This window comes from Mauremys mutica, chromosome 14 (assembly GCF_020497125.1).
Source record: "Mauremys mutica isolate MM-2020 ecotype Southern chromosome 14, ASM2049712v1, whole genome shotgun sequence".
Classification (NCBI taxonomy): Eukaryota; Metazoa; Chordata; order Testudines; family Geoemydidae; genus Mauremys; species Mauremys mutica.
In genome coordinates this window covers 13,008,987-13,034,051 of record NC_059085.1, presented here as the reverse complement: position 1 = coordinate 13,034,051, position 25,065 = coordinate 13,008,987, and the positions used below count along the sequence as shown (strand labels likewise).

Here is a 25,065-nt window from a genome sequence, read left to right as displayed (position 1 = left end):
AGCAGAACTAGGGAGCTGCTGCTCTGTGTGGGAGGTAGAGCCTCCTTCCACAAGTGGCTGGCTTCAGGCTGGAAGTGCAATGCAGTATCCAGCCAGGTATCAGACCCCCGGGCAGACTCCCAGCATGGCTGTCTATATCCCCTGGGGCAAAATGAAAATTAGGCACAGCCCTGTCCTGGCTCACAGCTCAGTTCTGCTCCCACTGGGATCAGTGGGAAGTTTTCCATTGATTTCCATGGGGAAAGAATAAGGCCAGTAATGCTAAAGGCTGAGAGAGGGGCACGTTGGTCACATTACTTGTTAATAAGCTGTTCTGTTTCAAGGGACTAAATACTAGCTGAAGTTGCTCAGTTGTACCTGTCCATATTAGAAAGCTTTATAATCTATCACTTACACACCCATGTGGTCAGTATTGCTGGTGAAAGTGCTTTGGTTAAAATTATTTTTTACCAGAAAAAAATGCTTTTTTTGGACAATATGAACATTTTTGAAAAAAAATTGTATTATTTAAAATTTTCCGTTTTGTCAAAAATGAAAAAGTAATTCTACTAATAAATACTTCTCATACTCCCTAGCTCGTCTATAGCGCTTTTCATCAGTAAATCTCAACGCACTCCACACAGGAAGGAAGTATTCTTACCCCCATTTTACAGATGGGGAAACTGAGGCACAAGGAGGCAATGTAACTCGCCCATGGCTCTTCAGCAAGCCAGTGACTACCTGAATTTAGATGCCATTCTAAATTCATGTTTTTGTTTTAATTCCATTTGATTCAAATCAAAAGGGAAAAAAACATGTTTTTTGGTCCCTCATTCGATTTAGTCCCCCAGATTTTTTTTTCCTACTGGAGAAACCAAAACCAAACATAAAATTTTCATTTAGATTCAACTGGATTCAAGTGAAAAAATAAAAAAAATTAAGTTAGATATTCTATACAAAAATATTTGGACAAAAAAATAAAAGTCTGTGAAAAATGTTGAACAACCTGAACATGGCTTTGTTGCCTTCAAAATTTTCATGGTAAATAATTGCAGATTTTTGACCAGACCCGGTGTTCAGTAAAGTGCTTCGTTTGACTTGAGCACAGAGGGAAGAATTAAGTGGTAATAAGAAATCACTACTCTGGTACCATGTTTTAATCTCCAGCAATTTACATTTTCTGCCTCTTTTATATGAGGCATTAACACTATTGTTCTAAGAAATATATGTGGAATGCCTTCCAGACCTGACACAGGCTGTGTGATCTATCACTGTATTTACAGTCAAGCAGCCAACCCCTGTTCAGTGCCAGCAAACATCTGCACTCAGAGCTCTCTCTAACTTCCCAGAGCCTGTGTGCTGAGACATCTGCCTAAATCACATGACCAGCACTTGGAAAACTGAGCTCCTTTCCCTAATGCAGTTGCTCCTTTCACCACTACAGTAAGAAAGTGTTTGGAAAGAAGAGCCGTAGAGTGTTGTCACAAGCCACATTAGCACACATACATGCATGCAGGAACTTCGCTGGCTTCCCTAACAAAAATGCCCCCAAATGCAGGAGACTCAGCATTGCTTTGCTCGGCAAGGATTTCCTCAGTTTCAGTTAGAGGCTAAGGAATGTCTCCACTAACTGTCTCCAGATGTGCCTACTTGGCAACCCACTGATGAAACGTTGCTGAGGGGACACAGGATCTACACTATCAAATTGGATGTAAGTATCTAGTATTTATGTTTGATCAGGGGGACATGTTATACTAAAGGCAACGCGAACTGGAGACTCCCTTATAGTCAAGCTTTGATTTTAGTCAATCCTACAGTTTTTTGTTCCCGCGGTGGTTTAGAAAAGAAACTATGCAGCTCATTTTACCGTGATTTAATATGCAGCAGAGCCAGTTAAAATGAACAGTCTCGGGCCAGCTTTGCATAGGGCTTGTGCTTTACTTCACAACAGCATCTTCTTTGCAATTTTTTTAGATGTTTTTTATGCAAGACATTAGGTCTTCTTTATGGGGAGTCTTAGAGTTGCAAGAAGGGTTGTTGCATTCCGAACGTAATCGAGTAAAAATATGGGCATGTTATGCTTACAGGACCTTCTTTTTTGGGTTGCACTCACAATTTTTATGCAGTCCTCTTCACCAGAGTTTCCAGTGGTGTAATCTGTGGAGCTCAATCCACGTACACATAATTTTGCAAACTGTGTATCATTATATATATATTAGTTCATTAGAATTTAACAGAACGTCACATAGGACCATTTAAACAGCTTTTTTCTCAGACTGTGATACTCTTACTCACACTGTATTTTACTTCATGAGCATCCCATTCAAATTGATGGGGTATACTTCCAGAGTAAAGTACTATTATATATATATTTAGAGACATTGCAATATTTGCAGCACAAACTGTAATAGCATTGTAGATCGTTATGGAAGATGCTAATGCGAGAACTTTAAATGAATTTAATTGCTGTTCACCAATGGCAGATCATCAGAAGCAGCCAGATTTATCATTTCACGGGGGATCGGAGGAACAGGGAGAAGGAAAGAAAGCAAGTGACGCAGATTGTTGGGGGAGAAACAGAGGTTTATCAGATTTTGTCCCTTATTTTGAGTATCAAGAAAATCCCTACACGTATGTTCACTATCCTATAAAGACTGTAGCATTATTCTGGAGCTTAGGGGGCATGTGGCTCAAAGTTTTCAAAAACAGGAAGCTAAAGGCAGGCTCCTAATTCCATATTCAGCTGTGTGGCAAGGCACCTCCTTCATTTCACCAGACTTAGCATTTCCGCCCCTGGCGATGGTGAGCCTGGGGTAATCAGCCCCACTCAGGGGCTTGCCTTCCCCCTTCTGTGCTCCCTTGGTCCCTGAGGGTCGGCCTAAGGGGTGACCCTCCGCCAAAGGAAAAGGAAACCGTCTCAGACACAAAAACCCAGGGGGTACCTTTCGCTGCCTCCTCAGAGGCACAATCTCTCCTCAGCCTTCCCATGCGGTGGGGCAGGCTGGCAGCACCTGCTGCTCAGGGCGTGGTGCAATACTGTAATAGCCCCTACAGACCAAGGCCTGTGAATTCACGTCAGAGAGACAGAAATAGCACCCGATCCTGTAACCCTCACTCATGCAAGGCCAATCTGTGTGAGCCCAATCCCTTGTGAGCACCCTGAATCGTGGTAGCTTCAGTGGGAGTCATGGGCACTCAGCAAATGCAGATCCAGGGCTGGGCCCAACAGCTGCAACTTGGGTTTGTTTCCCCATTTCATTTTGGGTTTATTTTACAATATTTTGCAATCAGAAAACTTCTCTGGAGGTAGCAACTGCTTTCCAGGTTTTGCATTTGATAAGCTGATTGAATACAGCATGTGGAAACTACAAACCGATAGCCAGATAGCTCTGCCTCCGAAACGTACCCAGCTAGCCTCCAAAACCGTTTTAGAGCTTTTCTCAAAATCTAACGTGTGTATCGGTGGCATTGAAAAGGAATGGCTAATAAAACTGATCGGTGAAATGAGAGGCTCTGTGATGAAATCTGACCCACCAGAAAAAGGAAGAAACCGGCTTGAAAACTAATGGGATTAATTGCACTTCACAGGATTAGTGCCAATGGACAAATTAATGAGAATTGTAGCATCCTGTCCTGCAATAATCTTGACTATGTCAGTTAAGTGTGCTAGCGTGAGAGGCGGCTCACACGGGGGTTTTGTAAGGTCTTTGGGGCAGGCACCATTCTCTTTGTTCTGCGTATATACAGTGCCTAGCCTCATGGTCTCTAGGTGTCACAGCAATACCAACAGTAAATATCAGTAATGACAGCTGTACATGTTAAAGGTCCAGAGCTCTGCAGAAGGGTCCCCCTGGACAAACCACATCTCCTTTCATGGCCGAAGGCTTAAAACGTCCGGCCTGCTCACGCGTGGGGTTTAATAGTAACAGCACAATGCCAGTACTATCTGCCATAGCGGTGCCCACGGTTAGTACTATAGTAGTATTCGTTATTTGTACTGCGGTAGCACCTAGGAGATCTGTTCATGGACCACCGTGCTAGGAGCTGATCAGAGCCCACTAAAGTAAATGGGAGACTGTCCGCTGAGTTCCAGGGGCTTTGGATCAGGCACCAGGCTTACTGGAAAAACTGCTTAAAGATGTTCAGCTACACAAAGCACATTTTCAAAGTTTGTTTATGGATTTATAAACTTCTAGGGACCTTCATGAGGCTGGTTTTTTAATAAGTTAGTTTGCTGGTTGTTTTTGTGGCTTCCTTTGCCAGGGCTTCGTACAACATTTGCCTGGCTTCCCAACGGGCTGTATTACAAAGCACCTCGTTCCTAACTCAGCCGAGACCAAACCACAACGCTTTGCTTTGTAACGGTATAACTTCAAATGAGACCTCCTCCCGAGGCGCCCTTTCATGCCCGTAGAGAAGTCCTCATGGCACCACAGCCATTTGTATTATAAACTTTGATGAGGTTTGTGACTTTGCCTGAAGAAACCCAATAAATACTGGGACTAGGCATGTGAGAGTCAAGGCCAGAAATGGAACCGATTTTCTTTTGAAAAAAAGTGTACAGGCATTATATAGTTAAAGTCTGCTCCTGCCAAAGACGTTTCAGCTACTCATGTCAGAATTAATTAACATGGGCCTCATCCAGATGACAAAACTACAGTAATGGAACTAATGTGTGATTTAAAAACAATGTAGTGAAACCAGTGTGAACCAGACTATTTACAGACTCTCTTATCTCAGTGTAAACCAGGCTTATTGCAGTTTAGCTTAAGTCAATTAGGAATCCAGTAGGAATCTATTTAACATAAACCAAACCAGCTCCCTAACAGGTGTGTCCACACATGGGTCTCTACTGGGTGAGAACTAATTTAATCAGTGCGACTGTCTGGGCTGGTCTACATTGGGGGCGGGGGGGAAATTGAGTTAAGATACGCAACTTCAGCTATGCTATTCGCGTAGCTGAAGTTGAAGTATCTTAGTTCGACTTACCTGTCCATCCTCAGGGCAGCGAGTCGACTGCTGCAGCTCCCCCGTCGACTCCGCTTATTCCTCTTGCTGAGCTGGAGTACGGATGTCGATTCGGGGATCGATTTATTGCATCTAGACGAGATGTGATACATTGATCCCTGATAGATCGATTACTACCTGCCGATCCAGCGGGTAGTGTAGACGTGGCCTCTGAGTAGACAAGGCTTAAGTCTAATCAGAGAGTGGGATCAAGGTACAGGACATAGTTATACTGATCTGCTCCCCGGAAGGTGACTGATACATAGTTGAGGAAGGCGTTTTTGAGGGAATGGTTTCTCTCTCATTCTTCTGTTCTGAACTCACTCAGTGTCAACCCCACCAGTGTTTTTTTCCCCCTCTTTTCTTCTCAGGTTGCTCCCTCAACCAAGCCACGGTGCTTTCCTCAGACTGGAAATGCAAGGGGAGGGGAAAGGATGGCTATGTTCATCCATGGCATGAAAAGTCTGTCTACTAGGTTACAAGGGAATACCCTCCTGGGTTCTTATCTGTCCTAATAGGACTAAGGAGCCCAAAGCTTTTCTCTGAGGGGATGTTTGGGTGTGGTGGTATGGAGGTACAAAGACTTGTGAAGAACAGCGCCACCTGTGGGGCATTGCTGGTAAGAATTGAAGCAATGGTTGATGGGGAAACCGAGGTTGGGTGGGAACTATAAAGGCCTGTGACAGGGCTGATGAGGTGGTCTGACAGTGTGGGAGGGGAATCTGGTTAACTCAGAGGTGTCAACAGGCAAACCAGGGAATCATCATTGAGCGGGAGGGTTTCCAGTGAAGTCCCACAGGGACAGGTCTTGGCTCTATGCTATTTCACACCTTTATCAATGACCTGAAAGAAAACAAAATCATTACTGATAAAGTTTGCAGATTGCACAAAATTGGGGGAGGGGTGGTAAATAACGAAGAGGAAAGGTCACTGATTCGAGCAGTCTAGATCGCTTGGTAAACTGGGCGCAAACAATATGCATCTTCATATGGCTAAATGTAAACATACATTTGGAAACAGAATGAGGGGCTCTGTCCTGGGAAGCAGAGACTCAGAAAAAGATTTGGGGGTCTTGGCGGCTACTCAGCTGAACATGAGCTGCCAAGTGTGATGCTATGGCCAAAAGAACTAATGTGATCCCAGGAGGCATAAACCAGAGAATCTCAAGTAGGAGTAGAAAGGTTATTTCACTTCTATATCTGGCACTGGTACAACCACTGCTGGAATACTGTATCCAGTTCTGGGGTCCACAATTCAAGAAGGATATTGATAAATTGGAGAGGGTTCAGAGGAAACCCATGAGAAAGATTAACAGATTAGAAAACATGCTTTATAGTGAGACTCAAGGAGTTCAAGCTATTTAGCTTAACAAAGACAAGGTGAAGGGGTGATTTGATTACATCCATGAATACCTAGATGAGGAACTAATAATTAAATAATGGGCTCTTCAATCGAGCCAATAAAGGTATGGCTTGATCCTCATGGCTGGAAGCTGAAGCTAGGAAAATTCAGACTGGAAATAAGGTGTAAATTTTTAACGGTGAGAGTAATTAACCATTGGAGCCATTTACCAAGGGTCATGGTGGATTCTCCATGACAACTTTGAAATCAAGATGGGAGGTTTCCCTAAAAGCTCTGCTCTAGGAATTATTCTGGGGCAGTTCTATGGCCTGTGTTCTACAGGAGTCAGACTAAATCATCACAATGGTCCCTTCTGGCCTTCGAATCTCTGGCTCCGGAGCGAGGCTCCATCCAGCCTGTTCTGGGAAATGTTGCATAGTTCCATGGCTTGTTCTTATTTCTGGCAAGGCTTTTATCTATTTAGTTATTCTGAGTGAAGGGAGAGGAGGGAAGGGAGGATGTGATGTTGGTGGAAGGAGAATTGAATAACCTGCTGTTTTAAAATCAACGAGACTGGCTCCTGCATGGAACTTTTCCAACCCCCCCCCCCCCCAAATCTCTCATACTCTGCAAATAAAGCATGACTTGAAACCTGTCCAAGAGTCACATCAGGCGAGATTGCTCCCAGTCTGAGTAAACAGGCTCTGCACTCAGGAAGGTATGGGGCTGAGAGACTGAATCCTGGCCAGGTGGTGTAGAGCAAAGGAGAAGCCACTGTTACAGGGCGCATGGGGACAGAGCAGTCACTGCTTTGACACATGCTTGTGCCAACACATTAGCACAACCACTCTCCTCTTTCCCTTCCAGCAGAGAATGCAGCACAACTGGAGACAAGCTTATCATGTCTCTCTCGGATGCAGCATCCTGCCACCCTTCCCCCATGTCACGCCACCCACTTGAAAAGAGCTAGACGCTTTCTGGAACCTAGTCCTAGGATGCTGAGTCTGATCACAGTCTGCTCACGCACAGGTTAGCAGGGCACAGAACCAAGCTCTCTGACCCTTGGGCTGGCTAGACAGAATCTTCCTGGAAATAAATTTAAAAAAACCTGATTCTTTGCTTTAAAAAAATCTCTGGCTTCCAGTTCACAATAAAAATCTACATTGGTCTCTGATCCTTATTTGTAGGAAGATTTTGTTTGTTTTAAACAGATTTGGGCCCAACATAACCAGATATTATAGGGATAACAGAAACATGGTGGAATAGTAGTCATGACTGGAGTACAGGTATTGCCCAGAAAGCTTACCGTGGAGACTTTTCCAGATCTTCACTTTGAGTGGTGGGCGAGTTGGTTCCAGTGTCGAATGGGCCAGGATCCTGCTCTGCATTGTGAAAGGAGGCATTCTGTCCCTGGAAAAAGATTCAGCTTCCTCTTTTCTCTCCTCGTTTACCTTTGAAAGAAGCCTAGGGAGTGTCAGTGAACGGAACGAGACTTGCTAGAGAGTTACAGAACAGCGGTTTAGCAGAAGTTCCAAAAGAGCTCACAGGTTGCTGCACTGAGACGAGAGACACGTGTAATCCTTTTAACAGCTGGAAGGTCCCTTTTAAAGCAAACACAAAGTGGGGAACAAAACAATAATCAGCACTTTAATTCTCAGCCTGCTTTACCAGGCAGATAATTCTCGTTATCCCCATTTTGCAGGCGGGGGAAAGTGAAACACCGAGAGGGCACACGACTCGCTCAGGGTCACCCAGCAGATCTGTGGGAGAGCCAGGACTAGAACCCACGCATCCAGTGCACAAAGTCACAGCAGAGAACAACTCCGCTACACATCTGGATCTGGACAGGGCGGTTTATTAACACGCTTGAAGTAATTCCTCCTCCTGGTATTTCCGGTCTTTGAGAAGGAGGGTTACTTTCTTCCACCCCTCTGTGGTGGAGGGACAGACTCTCATGCGTTCTGCTTTTTGCTTTGCTGCTTTAGGGGAACGAGACTGACCAGTGGATGCGTTTCTGGCTGGTTTTAGTGTAATGCTACAACAAACAATGCAGCCTGAGTCTCTCACAGTTGAATGTGCTGTAAAACAATGCATGCTTTGCTTAGAAATGTTAGAAGGAAATTAAGACTCACCAGTGCCTAGGACCCACCAAAGCAGCAGTGGTCCCTTCCTAAAGCCAGGCTGCACATCATTGTGCTTAGCAGCACACTTTCCGGCCTGCTGGAAGCCCAGGGTTAATCTGCCCCTGTGCAGATCTATACAATGTGCATCAGGGTAGCATATTCCTTTCCTTGTTGGAGGGCCTAGCAGTGAAGGGTGGGTGACAGTAGCCTCTGTGTAGTTGGGAACACAGCTGAATCAACTAGGTAATTCATACAAATCACCTGCCAAAGAAACCTCTACAAACAGCTCTGACTTCCTAGGCAGCAGCTTCATAGCAGGGCACCAAGCCGGCCGGTATCGTACTAACCCATGCCTACAAACTCCCTGCGGTTGCAGTACGTCTGGTGTGGCATTCCAGGTGCTTATTCTGGGCCTGCAGTGCAAGTTCTAGCTCTCTCCACAGTATTCGTGTCTTTGTGACTATGGGGCCCAGTGCCTCCATTTGACCTGCAGCACCTTCCTCTATCCCAAGTAGGGGGAGAAAGAAGCTGACCATCAGTGGCACTGCAAAGCTCTGCTGTAGATCCAGGGAGCTATTGAGTACAGCACTCCCACCACGACCAGAGGCTTTGGAGACTCAGAGGAGACTAGGATAGGCTCAGTAGGGGGTACTGAGGGTTAAAAGAGAAGCCTCCTCTATAAGGAAAAGAACAGCTTAAGGAACATTTAGATAAATTAGATGTATTCAAGTTGCAGGGCCTGGTGACATTCATCCGAGGGTAATTAAAGAACTGGCTGAAGCCATCTCCAAATCATTCGTAATTATCTTCAAGAAATAATGGAGGATGGGTGAGGTCCCCAGAGGACAGGAGAAGGGCAAACACAGCACCTGTCTTTAAAATAGGGAACAAAGAGGACCCTGGGAATTATAGACCAGTCAACCTAATTTCAATACCTGGAAAGATACTGGAAAAAATTATTAAACAATTAGCTTGTAAGCAGCTAGAGGATAATAGAGTGATAAGGAATAGCCAGCATGGACTTGTCAAGAACAAATCATGCCAAGCCAACCTAATTTCCTTCGTTGACAGGGTTACTGGCCTAGTGGATAAGGAGGAAGCAGTAGATCTGATAGATCTTTATTTTAGTAAGTCTTTTGACACAGTCTCAGATGATGTTCTCATAAGCAAAGAAGCAAAGAAATATGGTCTAGCTTAATTCACTAGAATGTGGGTGCACAACTGGTTGAAAGGCCATACTCAGAGAGTGGATATCAATGGTTCGCTGTCCAGTTGGAGGGATGTATCTAGTGGGGTCTTGCAGGGGCCAGACCTGGGTTGGGTACTAGTCAGTGTTTTCTTTAATGACTTGGGTAATGGAGTGGAGAGTTTGCTTATAAAATTTGCAAACACCACCAAGCTGGTAGAGGTTGCAGACACTTTGGTGAACAGGATTAGAATTCAAAACCACCTTGATATAGTGGAGAATTGGTCTGAATTAAACCAGGTGAAATTAAATAAAGATAAATGCAAAGTACTTCACTTAGGAAGGAAAAATCAAATGCGCCACTACAACTTAGGGAATAGCTGGCCAGGTGGTAGTACTGCTGAAAAGGATTTGGGGATGACAGTGGAGCACATATTGAATACTAGTCAACAACGTAATGCAGTTGCGAAAGAAGCTACCGGTAATATCATTCCAGGGTGCATTCGTAGCAGTGTTGTATGTAAGACTTGGGAGGTAATTGTCCTGCTGTATTCAGCACTGGTGAGGTCTCAGCTGGAGTGCTGTGTCCTTTCTGAGTGCCAGACTTTGGAAAAGATGTGGATATTTTGGAGAGTCCAGCAGAGACCAGCAGAAATGATAAAAAGGTTTAGAAAACCTGACCTATGAGGAAAGGGTTAACAAATGGGCATGTTTAGTCTTGAGAAAAGGATGACTGAAGGGGGACCTGATAAGTCTTCAGATATGTTAAGGACTGTTATAAAGAGGACTCTGATCAATTGTTCTCCATGCCCGCTGAAGGTAGGACAAGAAGTAATGGGCTTAATCTGCAGCAAGGGAGATTTATGTTTGATATTAGGAAAAACTTTCCAACTCTAAGGATAGTTAAGCTCAGGAATAGGCTTCCAAGGGAGGTGGAATCATTGATCTTTTTAAGAACAGGTTGGACAAACACATGTCAGGGATGGTCTGTCATTGGCTCTCCACCTTTCAGGAGTCTGATTTGTCTTGCATACCCCCAAATTACACCTCACTTCAAAACTACTTGCTTAAAAAGTCAGAATAAAAATACAGAAATGTCACAGCCACACTATTACTGAAAAATTGCTTCTCTCTCTCATTTTTACCATATAATTATAACATAAATCGATTGGGATATAAATATTGTACTTACACTTCGGTGTATAGTATATAGAGCCGTATAAACAAGCCATTGTCTGAATGAAATTTTAGTTTGTACTGACTTTGCTGGTGCTTTTTATGTAGCCTGTTGTAAAACTAGGCAAATATCTAGCTGAGTTGACGTATCCCTTGGAAGAGCTCTGCGTACTCCTGGTTGAGAACCACTGATCTAGGTTTACTTGGTCCTGCCTCTGCACAGGGGCTGGACTTGACTTCTCAAGGTCCCTTCCAGACCCACATCTCTGTGATTCTATTATTTCAATTTCTTCTATCTTCATCATTCTTCATGCACGTCCCTCTCCATTCTCAGCTCTTTAAAATGCCCCTGATGCAAACACTTAGATGGTTTTCCTGTTCTCTCTTTGCACTGGGGTTGACTGTTGTGTTCTATAGACCCTACCCATCTGTCTCTCGGGCTAGCAAAGCTGGCTAGAGGTCCTGGAGACTGATTTCACTGCTATTCAAGCAGAGGCCATGTAACTCACCCAGCCCCCTTGCGTCTCAGGGGAAGCTCGATGCTCTGTCACCCCTCCCAGCTACTGGTTCATCTCTGGAATCCTGTGGCTTTTTGCATCCTTTGACCTAAGGAATGGCAGAGCTTCTGAGATCACCTGTACAGTCCTCTCCCTCAACTCCAGAGGCCTAGGTCTCCATTGCCATCTCTGCCTTTTGCCAACAAGCTGCTGGCCTTGTTACTGGCTCTGGCGAGAAAAGCAACTCTCCCCAGCAGTTGTCGTAAACCATCCAACCTCAGGGTTATGCCTTGAGTTTGCGCTCCCAGGGTGAAATCTGGGCCTCATGGAAGTCAATGAAAGTTTTGTCATTGATTTCAGGGGGCGCTAAGATTTCACCCCTGATAGGCAACGCACTTCCCTGGTTGCAGGAAATACAGCCAACCCCACACCATTTAAACAAATGCCCCGAGATGCCATCGAGAAATCCTACACCAGATCTGCTGATTCTCTTCCAATGCCACCCGAGGGGCAGCAAGAGGGCGGGCAAGGAGGTATCCCTTGCCCTGCCTTTTTCACAGCAGTGGTAGGGGTGCTGTAGGTCCAACAGCCTGTCTGGTGGGACCCCCAACCATCTATTTCAAGATTTCACATTCACTGTGGGGAGGAGGGGTTGCAAGAAATCTGACTGGGCAGAACTTGGCAATGGACCCTCAGGCTTCTCTAGCTTTTCCAGCTAGCCACAGAGAACTGGAGGGGTCTGGTTTTGTTGGCAGGGCAGCCTGAGTGATACAAAACCATCCCTACTGTCATAGCTTGAACCTACCAGCTTCGGCTAGTCCCAGGAGTGAGATGCTGCACCCGGATAGCAAAACCTGCTCTTCCAACATGGCAGCACATTGCACTGTTAAGTCTGTTACCCCACAGCCACTCTCTTGCTGCAGGCCTGTGCACCAAGGGGTAGAGTTTTTCTGCTTGCTTTGAGATCACCCTAGTTTTTCCTGATGCTGAGTGGTGATGAATACTCCAGAAATATAAAGGGATCTGCAGGACTCATCAACATCTTGTTGGCCAAGTTCCGTAACAGGACCTAGGGAGCTTTTCCCACACTGACAAATTCAAACAGAGCTGACTCCTGGCTAATAGCCAAGGCCAGGGTGAGTGCTGTAAAAATATCCAATATTAACCCAAAGGTCCATCTAATTTGATATAGGATCAGGGCTAGCAATTCCTTTTAAATTAGAAGTTTATATTCAGCATTAACCTGTTTTATTTGAGCATTATATTGCTGTATCTCAGAGTCCTTTCCTTCAATAAATGAAAACACAGAAGAAGGATTGGGCCATCAGCCCATGCATGTAACAATCCAGGATTTTTTTTTTGGCTCCTTCACAAGGATTCTATTGCCAGACTCCACAGTTTTGGCAGGATAAATCTGTAAGTCATGGAAATTTCTAGCTTCATGACACACACATTTTATTCCAAGTCCTAGTTGATAAAATTAAATGCAGTAAAGAGCCAGCTTTTTATCCAAGTCCTTAATTATCATCTGGAATCTGAATGCTGATGTAAGATCAGACATTTACACAAAAGAAAAAAAGTCCTCTCTCAAATGGGGCAGGAGACGGGATTTTATGAAAAACACTGCCGGCTTTTAACTTGATCTGAGATACATAATCACTTGCCAATATATCTTGGATTTCTCATAGAGGGACCAATCCTGAAAGGCACTGAACAGCTTTAACTCATGCTAAAGTCAGTAGTTTTGGAGCTTAAATCCCATTGGCTATCAATGGGGTTTAGGCACTTTGGGGCCTAAATCCTTTTTAAAATAGGTAGCAATGCCTAAGCACCTTCAAAAATCTGGGCCTTCGAGGCTTAGAAGTCAGCACCGGCACCTTAAACTGTCCCTGGAAACCCAGAGGCAGCCAGTGCAGACCTCAGAGCACTAGAGTAACACATTGACAGTGAGATCACCAGTGACAGGGTGACAAATGGGCTGTGGCTTTCCGCACCAGCCCAATTGTATTTCAGGTTTCCAATTGTATTTCAGGTTTCGCCCCACACAGAGCACTTTGCAGATGTCTAGTTGCAAGGTGATAAAGGCATGGATGAGGGCCGGGAGGTCTACACACAACAGAAAAGGGCGTAACTTCAAAGCCAGACATGGATGAAAAAACCCCAAACCCATCCTGGCCACTGCAAATACCACCTGTTCTACGCACAGTAGCTGGAGATCTTCCCCAACCCCGGATTGTGTATTGATTGACCAAATGCAGGTGCACATCCTGTCAAGGGACAAATATCATCTCTCCCACACCTCCTACCCACCAATACCACCTCAGATGTATTTGGTTTGAGCCTCAGCCGGATAATTCTCATGCACGCTGTGTGTGATCTCCAGACAAAGTGCTTGACTGGCTCCCGCTGGGTCAGAAGAGATGTAGATGAAGACCTGGGTTGTCTTCAGCATATTGCAGGCACCAGAGCTCATGCCATCTCGCTGAAGGCTAATGGCCCCTCTTTGAATGAGAGGGGTGATATGGTAGAACCAGTGGCACATGACATCTCCCTTGGGGAAAAAAAGTAACTTCCTCCAAATCCCCCTGAGATCTCCTTGACAGGAAGGGAACAGAACCACTTAAGAACAGCCCCATCCACTCCTTGGAGGGCCTGTGAGAAAACTGGGGCTTGATGCAAGAATTACTGAGTGAAATTCAAACTGAATGACATATGCTGGAAGTCTCATGTTGCCAGTACTAAGACATCCTTCGAATTTCTAAACATTATAGATGACTATTTCCTTAATGCTCTATATTGGACCTCCTCATGACAGAGAAATTGATCATAGAACTAGGTGCATGCGATCATGACTTGATTACATTTCTTATGTGCAAACAGAATAAAGTCCCAACCTGTAATATATATTGGGGTTCCAAAAGGGCCAGTTTTACAACGCTGAAAACACTTGAGTCAAATTAGCTGGCAGAAAAAATTTAAATAGAAAAATATGAACAATAACTGGGAACAGCATCAGAACATTTTACTAAATTTCCAAAAAGCCCCAACCAAGAAGGCTATACTTGTTTAAAAACAAACCAAGAAACAGCCTGACTAGGAGGGAAAGTTAAATCAGCAATTAAAAAAACAAATGTATGACAATAAAAAAGAGGATGCTGATAGCAGTGAATATAAATGGAAGCTGGAATCCATAGAAAATTGATAAGGGAAGCAAAAGGGCACAAGGCGACCTCTATGGCCAGCAAAGCTATGGAGTTTTTAAGTATATCAGGAACAAAAGGAACCATAACAATAGTATTTGTCCATTACTAGATGGAAATGGTAGACTAATCAACCACAAAACAGATAAGACAGACGTGGTCAATAAGAGTTTCTGGTCTGTATTTGGGAAAAAGCCAGGAGGATGTATATATATAGGATGATGATAATGATGATCAAATAATCTCAATTCCAGCTGTAACTAAGGAGGATTTTAAACACCAGCTCCTAAAGTGACATTTTTAAATGACAGGTTTCAAAGTAGCAGCCGTGTTAGTCTGTATCCACAAAAAAGAACAGGAGAACTTGTGGCACCTTAGAGACTAAAAAATTTATTTCAGCATATTTATTTATTTATGCTTAAATACATTTGTTAGTCTCTAAGGTGCCACAAGTACTATATTTTTAAATGAGTAGGTTTGGATAACTTGCATCAAAGAGTTTTAAGAGAGCAGGCTAAGGAGCACTATGGACCATTAATGTTGATTTTTAATAACTCTGGAACACTTTTGAACACTTCCAGAGGACTGGAAAAAAGCTAATTTTGTGACAATATTTAAAAAAAGAGTAGATGGGATGACTTGTCAGCCTGACATCAATCCTGGACAAAATAATGGAATGGCTGATCCAGGATTTGATTAGTTAAAGGATGAAAAGATGGTAATATAATTAATGCCAATCAACTTGGGTGTATGGAAAATAAATCTTGTCATACGAAATTGACATTTATTTTTGATCAGCTTACAAGTTTGGTTGATAAAAGATAATAATGTTGATGTAATAGACTTCTGTAAGACATATGACTTGGTATGCACAACATTCTGATTAAGGAACTAGAATGAGACAAAATTAACATGGCAAACACTAAACCGACTAAGAACTGGTTAACTGAGAGGTCTCGAAATATAATGTTAAATGGGGAATCATCATTGAGCGGGTGTGTTTCTAGAGGGATCCCGCAGGCATAAGTTTTGGTTAAGCAGAAGGTCAGACTAGATGATCATTCATAATGGTACCTTCTGGCCTTAAAAAAAATCTATGAATGTAAATTATGGCAACTATAGGATTTGTAATCAGATATCACTTTAATATTGTGTGTGTGTGAGTGAGAAAGTGTGTATCAATCATAATGATCTTTTAAAAAATCCCACTGGTGTAGATAGTTCTCAGATTCTGATCACCATTTCCCCCTGGGTGTGTAGGGCTTAAATAAATAGATACACCCTTCTCTGGGGAGAAAGGGAACCAGTTGCTACTAAGGATAAGTTGGAACAACTCTCGTTGTCAATTTGCTTCTGTTCCACTTAGTTATTTAGCCACTGTGGGAAACAATGTGGCTACGTGTACTGTGGTGAAAAAGGATCTGTGTCTGTTCCAGCTATAGACACGTGACCAGTTCTTTCCCTGGACTATATTTAGATATTGCTTTCTGCATCCTTGTAACTCTTATTTTTCTTCTTGCAGTTTAGTTACTAATCTAGCTGAATAGAACAGAGGTTGTCAGACTGTGTGTCGGGACCCCAGAGTGGGTCACAACTCCGTTTTAATGAGGCTGCCAGGGCTGGCGTTAGACTTGCTGGGGCTGGGGCCGAAGCCAAAATCTGAGCCCCATCATCCAGGGCTGAAGCCCTCAAGCTGCCTTCAGCTGCCAGATTTGTGTCTTTGCTTTTGAATAACATGGAGGGGACTTAAGAACTAAAGAAGCCACTTAATATTATCAAGGGTTTTATTGATATGAGACAAGAAGAATGGTTTTGATCATAGTTTTGGCTCAATGTTCTTTTGGGACACAATGGCGGGATCTTTTGTGGTTTTGGAGGGGCACGAATCAATCATGTATCAGCAGAAAAGTTGGGTTTCCCGTAGGTAACTTGAACAGCAACATGGTCTAGACGTCAGAGCAAATGCCTGGAAGTCAGGCCCTCCTGAGTTCAACTCCTAGCTCAGTTACTGGTTTGCTGTCTAGCTCTTGGTAAAGCACTTAATGGGTCTCAGCATTGCCACTGGTAAAACAAGAACATTAATACCTCCCTCCTGGGTGTCTTGTGGTTATTAAATTAATTTTTACCAGAGTGCTTTGAAGATGTTAAGTGCTCTGCACTGATGTACGATGTGTTTATTTGCAGATGGACGTGGGTTTTGAGCAGCTCACCAGGCACAGCTTTTAACACTCCTTACAAGAAGTGCGGAGACAATGAGAGTTCAGCTCAAAGGGGATGCAATCTGCACCCTTTTCCTGGTGGTAGTGCTTTGCTCTTTACTCTATTCCCAGTTGGAGCGTACTTCCCCAACAGGAAACAAGGAGCAAACGCACAAGAAACCTTCGCCAACGCAGAGGATCTTCCCAGGCCCCGAAGCCCCCAAGTGGCATCCTCAAGCGGAGGTGACATTTGGCCGACCCAGAATCATTTCTATCGCTAAAGATGCAGAGGTGGCAAGTAAAGAGGCTCAAACTACCACTTCCCCACCGCTGGCTCATTCTGCCTTCGACTTCCAGCGCTACCTTCTAAACAAGGACAATCGGAACTTTGATCTTCTCATTAACCAGCCCAAGAAATGCCTGAGAACACCCGAAGGTCCCTTCCTGCTCATAGCCATCAAATCGGTGGTTGAGGACTTTGACAGACGCGAGATCGTCCGTAAGACCTGGGGCAGGGAGGGTTTGGTGAACGGGGTGCAGGTTCAAAGAGTGTTCCTCCTGGGAATACCAAAGAATAAGACGGCACTTGCAACATGGGAGATTCTTGTCCATCAGGAGAGTCTGATGTACCAGGACATTTTACTCTGGGACTTTCTGGATACTTTCTTCAATCTGACCCTGAAAGAGATCCACTTCCTGAACTGGGCTGACAAGTTTTGTTCCAGTGTGAAGTTCATTTTTAAAGGGGATGCTGATGTTTTTGTCAATGTGGAGAACATCATTGACTTCCTCGAGAGACATGACCCTGCAGAAGACCTCTTTGTTGGGGACATCATCTACAATGCTCACCCAATCCGGGTGCAGAAGAGTAAATACTACATCCCAGAAACGATGTACGGGTTAGGCACCTACCCACTCTATGCAGGGGGAGGGGGCTTCTTATTGTCCAGCAGCACCATGAAAAAGCTCTTCCAGGCTTGCAAAGAGGTGGAGCTCTTCCCCATTGATGATGTCTTTTTGGGTATGTGCTTGCAGAGAATCAATCTCAAACCTGTTTTGCATGAAGGATTCAAGACGTTTGGCATCGTGAAACCCTCAGCTGCCCCACACCTGCAGACGTTTGACCCCTGCTTTTACAAAGATCTCATGGTAGTCCACAGTCTAAAAGTAGCCGAAATCTGGCTAATGTGGAATCTGCTTCACAGCCCATGGCTTTCCTGCACCCAGAAGAAGCGGGTGAAGAAGCCTTTCCAATGGAAGAGGAAAAAACCTGAAGCAATGACGGTCAGCAGCCTTCTAATAAAGCAGGCTAAGCATGGCAGAAGCAGGTGATGAACCAAGCTCAGAAGAACCTTGGGGGGTTGCAACCCAACACGTTGATTTAGCGCATCTTGCGTAAACTATTCGGAGACAAGGCCACCCTGTTGCAGATGTTTGCCAGAATTTCACGTCTGCACACACTATATGCAGTAGGATTTTTCCCCTTAACCTGATTCCAAGTAATTCACAAAACTAGATTTAATTTATTATTATTTATTAGTATCGCAGTAGAGCTTAAAGACCCCCAGCTAGGACTATTCTGCTATACAAACATACAATAAAAGACAGCCCCAAAGAACTTATAATCTAATTTGAGACTTAACATGATAAGTGAATGTGACATGGTGGGGGTGGCGGGGAGATGAGGACAAGGATCGTGAAGATAAAAAAAGATCATTGCTACATAGGTCTGGGATTACTGAGAGCCAGCAAGAACCACCGAATTGTGCAGTAGCTAAAATAAAGAAAATCAGCTCTCCCCCACTGATGCACAAACCAAACCACCATCAGCTGGCTCCTGGGAGGTGATGCAACAGAGGTGGGTCGTGAAGGCGAAGAGGGCAGTGGCATCATGGATTAATTCAGGGAGGGGGCTCTGTGCAGAATGGGAGAAGGAGAAGAGACAAAATTGGAAGCGGGCTTTGCTGGCAGACCAGAGAATGGGTGAGGGGGCAACATGATCGGAGACCTGCAGGTAAGTAGGAAGGGTCAGAGCTGTGAAGGGCTTTGAAGGTGAGGATAAGAAGTTTCATTGTTGCCCCTCCCTATGTACTGATGTCTCATTCATAGCAACATGTCAATCAAACTCCTGCTAAACTGATGCTGCGTCAGGATACAAGTTGGGCGGGCTCATGGCAGCTTTCAACTATTGATGTTGTAAATTGATTTACAGTCAACGGAAGCTGAAAATCATCTGACAACAGCTGATCATCTTCTCACCTTGATGCTCCAGATCCCCCATTTCAGACCTCTGCTGGCGAGCAGAGCAATGGCAAATGCATACTTCTGCCCCATGTGTCTTTCACTGTGCTCTTTGATCCAGAAGAAATTACTGACATACGGGACTAGTTTATAGAGATTTAGGCCTTTTATGTATTGAATGCAGTCAAATATGAGAAGTAGCTGGGCCTTTTTAGACACTGGGGGGGGGGGAATATCCTTCAGACACACAGGCTTTGAAATAAAAGCTCTTTGGGACATTGCAGCAAAACACAAGCAAACAAAAAACAAACAACTTTCTGCCATTAGGTGACATTGAATTGATCATTCAAAGTTTTTGAATAAGCATTTAAACTTTTGGAGAGGATCACTGGATTGCTTGATTCAACACAGCCTGGACAGCATTTTAGCACTTAAAGCATTTTATTTTCTGATCACAGGTAACTCACTGGCCAGCACAAGTAGGAAGTGAATCTCTTAAAGAGGATTAGGAAAGGCCTTTTGATCCAGGAAGTTATAGGCCCCGACGCACAACTCAAAAGTCGAGACTATGATTGTTAATTTAGGCACCTAACTCTTTGAAATCAATGGGAGTGAGGCCCCTAAATACCTTTCACAATCTGAGCCTAAGCCTTAGGCATATACTTAAATCCATCCTTACTGAGGAGAGAATTTAAGAACGTGCTCAAATCCCATTGACTTTAAGGCGATGTGCAAGGGCTGCCCTGCAGAGCGCTGGTTTTCCTGATTTGGGGGCCTATCCCATAGGTCCCTTTCACAGCTGCAGGATAGTGCACAGTACCAGCTTTTTTTGTTTTTCCATTTGCTCTACCATGGTCTCGATTCTAACTTTCACTCTGCAGCACAGCTGGAGGGGAGGGAGTCCGTTAACCTCTATTGGTGCGCTGTAGCACTTATCGATGGAAGTGCAGTGATGTGTTATCTCTTGATTAGAAAGGGACCTTATGTACTTTCAGGAGAATTGTCAACTGTGGATGATATTATGATCCTTCTGTTTCTGTGATATGTTGGCAATTCTGGGAATAAATACCTTCTGTATAAAAAGTGTTCACACAAAAAACATTGATGAAATATACGGTAGTTCTGCAGAGACTGGAAATCAGTCCCAGTCTTGGCTGGAAACCATCACACGAGGTTGGTAAACATGCCATACGCATGTATTTATGAACCGTACAGAAAAGCTTTATGTGGTGATCAGTTTGCTAGTTGGGCAATTATTTCTATTGCAATTAAGACAGTATACCAGCCCTACAATCTATGAATCTATGAATGTGCATGTCCACTTATCAAGATGAATATGGAGTGTGTGGTTTAGTAAAACTAATTTCTGAACAGAGAAAGAACCTGATGACGTTGTTAGTGGTCTTGGATACCACAGCAAATTTTTTCCAATGGCAGTTTTTCACGCTTACAAAAGAAAATTGTGATTAGCTTACCTCATGATTTCTTACCACATAACTAGTCAGGGTCCAGCAGTCGTTTCCTTCAAGCTGGGGTACAGGAGTGGCTCCTTCCTCTCATACACGGTTTCCATAGCTGCAGCTCACTTGTAATGTAGTGGCACAGAATCCATTGGATTCAATGTAAACCCTGCCCCCTAATATGATGGAGGCAGAATTATAAGGAGGGTTTTGCAGAGGAAGGAGCTAGGGCGCAGCCTTGACGGAAGGGGTCTTGTTTTGGCCCTAGCTGAAAAGGAGCGGGAAACGCCGCTAGAAGACTGGCAGAGCTGCCTGGGACAGAGAAAGGCTCGCATTCAGCAGCTGCACACATGCCCTGAGGGCTGGCAGGGGTAGAACTGGCACATTCTCCTGGCCTCCATTTTCCCAGTCTTTGGAATGTCTCATTTCTTCACTTAAACACCAGGGCCGTTATCTATAGCAGGGCCAGAAAGTCCTTTTTATTGTCAAAGCTTTCTGGGTTCCCCATTCAGACTAAGTTTAAAGCAGTCCATATGCTTGTAAAATGTCAGCATCAAGATACAAATTTATACCAAAATAAAAATTGCCTTGCCTGTGTAATTATCACCAATTCCCACATGAAAAAAATAGATCCACTCATCCAGTATAAAACACATCTATTAACCCCCACTGAGGCTGTAACTCTCCTACTTTTATCAGGCTGATGAGCCTTTCATAACAGACTGAGATCCCAGACCCCATGATTTGTCTCGGTCAATATTTTGCCCTGCAGGCTACCTGGAAGGGCTCATGGCAGTGTAAGGACCTCAGGTTGAGAACCGCTACTAAGGAATCTGGGGGCCAGTTTTTCTGAATGTGAGGCCCTAGGTCCACGCGTAAGGATAATGCACTGATGGAAGCAGCTTCAGGAAAGGAAACCAATTTTTACTTGGAAGAACTTAGCTCTGGTAAGTAAAGAGAATCTGTTAGTTTGAAGGTGCACACATCAATAGTAGAGTGTACGACACTTTGCCAGGCAGCTGAGATTCTAAAGTTTAGAAGAGGAATGTGGGAGGGAGGAGTTTACAAAAACCTATTGAATTTTATGTGTCTATCTGCGCATGCCCCAAAGTTTTTAAGCTAGTGAACCTACCTAAAATCCATATTTAGGTGTTTTAATTTGGCTCAGTTTCCAGAATTGCTGACTGAGCATCCACAACTCCCACAGAAACTAAGGGGAGTTCGGAAGCTGCTGAACATCTCTGAAAGGCCATTTTCTTTAGGTGCCTAAATACTGATGTAAGGAGCTTACTGTTAGGCACACAAGTTTGAACATTTTAACCATACCTTTCCCATGAAGCCAGTTTCTTTCTGGTGTTCTCCTGAAGTGCTGGAGGCCTAACCCCCTTCCCCACAAGGTGCGTTATGTGCACAAGAATCAGAAACTGACCCTTCCACTTTCCCTCTCCAAGCAAAACGAACTGCAAAGAGGAAATTAAAAAACACACACATGGTGAAAGACAACAAACGTCTCCAAAACACCATCCAAAATTAGACTTGCAACATGGCTTTGTTTTACTAAAAGCCACTTGGGTCTCTGAAAACGGACTGAATGCACTAACAAAGCCTTTCCCCGCACATTTGAAGCCGGGCCTGACGCTTGGCAAGGAATGAAGAATACGGCGAGAGGGAGGTTCTAACAGTAGCAAGAGATGCAAGCTGACTTCCGTGAGACCAAGGCAAACATCTGAAGTTAATATAGTACAAAGGGTTTTATTGAGTCTCAGGGATCCACACAGACCAACCGTTTTCACACCAGATGTAAGTATCCAGGCTGGGTTGTTTAGTGAGTGGAGTGGGGTTGGACTCCACGTTCAGCACCTCCAAGTCTGCCTGTCTCCAGGGTTGTAAACGGGATGTGGAGGCGCATGCCAAGATCTAGCACTGGGCCGGGTTGATGGTTGCTTAGCTGTCATACAAAAGAAAGCCAGAGAAGTTTCTGAAGCGAGCTGGTGTTGTGCTCTGCTTGGCATCTATTGCCTATTTTCTAACTGCTGGGCTGTCTCAAGCAGATAGAACAGAGCAGCCTCTGGAGAGTATGAAAAGGACAATCAGGGTTAAAAAAAATCATGTAAACCTAAAACCCCTGTGGCCCAATTTTCAGAGGAGCTGAGCACCTCAACTGGCATCTGCTTCAGGTTTTGAAAACCAGCCCAGCAAGCTTCCTTCGGTATGTTACTAACACAACATTAAACGATAAAAACGGCAGGACTTGTAAAATCTAACTTGCTTTTCACTACTTCTGCTGTTTATGTCCATTGTGCAAGCTGAATGCAATGCAAATATGAGTCAGTCTCAGGCAAAAGCAAAGTGCTGCTGGGTTTAGGCAGCAAACAGTGAAGGGAACTGGGGAAATACAAACAGGAACTGCTTTCACCAGAATCCTTTGAAGAACACCACTCACTCATAGCGTCTCCTTTGGTTCTATACTGCCTAACACTGTCCCTTCAACTCACCCCCCACTAGGCTCATGGACTGTCTAACAGCTCCTTCCTGTCCCCCTTTGGTGAGGTCAACCACCAGGCCAATGGAAGAACCAAGTTGATGCACGTCCTGGGGGGATGTCCAGACCCTAGGGAGCCTGCCAGTGTCCAGGTGAGCCACTCCCACAACCCCTCTTGGAGACAGGAGGGCAGCATGGACCTGGTGGCAGTAAGATCCCAAAGGACAGTAGGGTAGAAGTGGCTTAGAGTGGCCACAGCAAGAACTGCTAAGGAGACAAGGGAGTGACGTAGGAAAGGACAGTGGAAGTGGGGCTGGGAGGGAGACTACCAGTAGCCTCAGAAACTCTCATATGAGAGAAGGGGGAAAAACCCTGCTGGGTATGGGGCATAAGTAGCCTTGTGCCTAGCACAATGGGGCTCCAGTCCCGACACAGACAGAAGTGGGAGTGGGTTAAAGCAAGCAAGGGTTGGCCTGGGGTGGGCTTGTTCCACCAGCCTAAACTGATTTTATTACATCTGTACAAACTCCCATTCTAGAACCCTTAAACCGATTTAAAAAATGCACTTAAACCTGTTTAATTTGGTAATTTATTGAATTAAGCTAACCTGGTATAGTGTCTATGTCAGGAGTTCGCACTGGTGTAGTGAAAGCTGTTTAGTTACATCAGCAAAGGTGTTAGACGTCTACACTGAGGTGGGGTGCGAGTCCCAGCTCAAGTAGATGTACTTATGTTAGCTCTGATCCAGTTGGCATAGGAAAACCAGTGTAGCTGTGATGGGACGAGCAATAGGAGGGTCTAGCCACCCAGAGGACGTACCACCCAAGATGCTAAGTATACACTCAGAGCAGCAAGCCCCTTCTGCCACACCAGCTACGTTATATTTTTAGCACACTAGCTCCAACCCAGCTAGTGCTGGGAATGACACCCTCAGCTTGAAGTGGAGACATAACCTCAGGACTTGGCTTTCTCACGGTAACTCAGAAGCAGGGAAACCAACCGTTCAGCAGTATCGAGCTCCACTTCGATAAGCTGGTGTCTACCCTGAACCTCACCCATAATTAAGGCTAAGTTTGTGTCACGGATATTTTTAGTAAAAGTCATGGACAGGTCACAGGCAATAAACAAAAATTCACGGAAGCCCGTGACCTGTTCCTGACTTTCACTAAAAATATCCCTGACAAAAGGGGTAGGTGAGTTCAGCACCCACTGCTGCTGGGGCTCCCGGGTCCCCCACCGCCACCGCTTGGCAGCTGTGGGGTCCCCCAACAAGGCGGGGGCTGGGAGCTCCAGCCCCGGGGCAGAAAATGTCACGGAGGTCAAGGGAAGTCACAGATTCCATGACTTAATTGTAGCCTTACCCATAACATTTGGGATGCCTTTAAAAAGCAAACAAACAAAAACATGGAAAATTCTCTGTGAAGTGCGTTAATCGTGGAATGAGACTGACCATACTGATCCATTCAAGAAATTCCAATCTAGATTGGAACCTTTAGAACCCTTACAGTAGATTCCAAGACTGTAATCATACATAGTGCTTTAAAATGGTTAAACTGAGCATGCATATATACACGGATGTAGAACTGGGGGGAAAAGAAGAATTAAATTTAGGGCACACGTTTTGACCCAAAAGCAGAGGTTTAATGTTTTAACCCCACTTTCAAACAGGGGTAGGTCTGTAAGGGAAATGCCACCCTGCCTTTAAAATAGTGCAGTCCATGAGCTGGGAGGAAATGGCTGTGACCCATCAAGAGAAATAGTTTGCTGCTGAATAAAGGATAGATTAGTGCAGGGGTAGGCAACCTATGGCACGAATGCTGAATGCGGCACATGAGCTGATTTTCAGTGGCACTCACACTGCCTGGATCCTGGCCACTGGTCCGGGGGGCTCTGCATTTTAATTTTAAATGAAGCTTCTTAAACATTTTAAAAACATTATTTACTTTATATACCACAATAGTTTAGTTATATATTATAGACTTATAGAAAGAGACCTTCTAAAAATGTTAAAATGCATCACTAGAATGCGAAACCTTAAATTAGTGACTAAATGAAGACTCGGCACACCACTTCTGAAAGGTTGCCTACCCCTGGATTAGTGTCAATTGGGGATGTGGAACTAGGTTAACAGCTGGGAAGCAGCTTTACATTTCTTGCTCAGGGGTGTGAAAAAAC

The 25,065-nt window shown here is 44.4% G+C and overlaps 1 protein-coding gene across 1 annotated transcript; it reads left to right on the top strand.

Annotated features, from left to right (window-relative positions):
• Positions 1-1,215: 1,215 nt before the first annotated feature.
• On the top strand, positions 1,216-20,110 carry B3GNT9 (UDP-GlcNAc:betaGal beta-1,3-N-acetylglucosaminyltransferase 9). The gene is made up of 2 exons (XM_044986951.1): positions 1,216-1,690; positions 16,694-20,110. Exon 2 carries the CDS (start codon positions 16,762-16,764, stop codon positions 18,037-18,039), a length of 1,278 nt encoding a protein of 425 aa, XP_044842886.1. The 5' UTR covers positions 1,216-1,690; positions 16,694-16,761; the 3' UTR covers positions 18,040-20,110.
• Positions 20,111-25,065: the final 4,955 nt, after the last annotated feature.

Excerpts from the sequence above, each read along its gene's own strand:
- B3GNT9 (XM_044986951.1), top strand. The coding sequence starts at position 16,762 with ATGAGAGTTCAGCTCAAAGGGGATGCAATCTGCACCCTTTTCCTGGTG.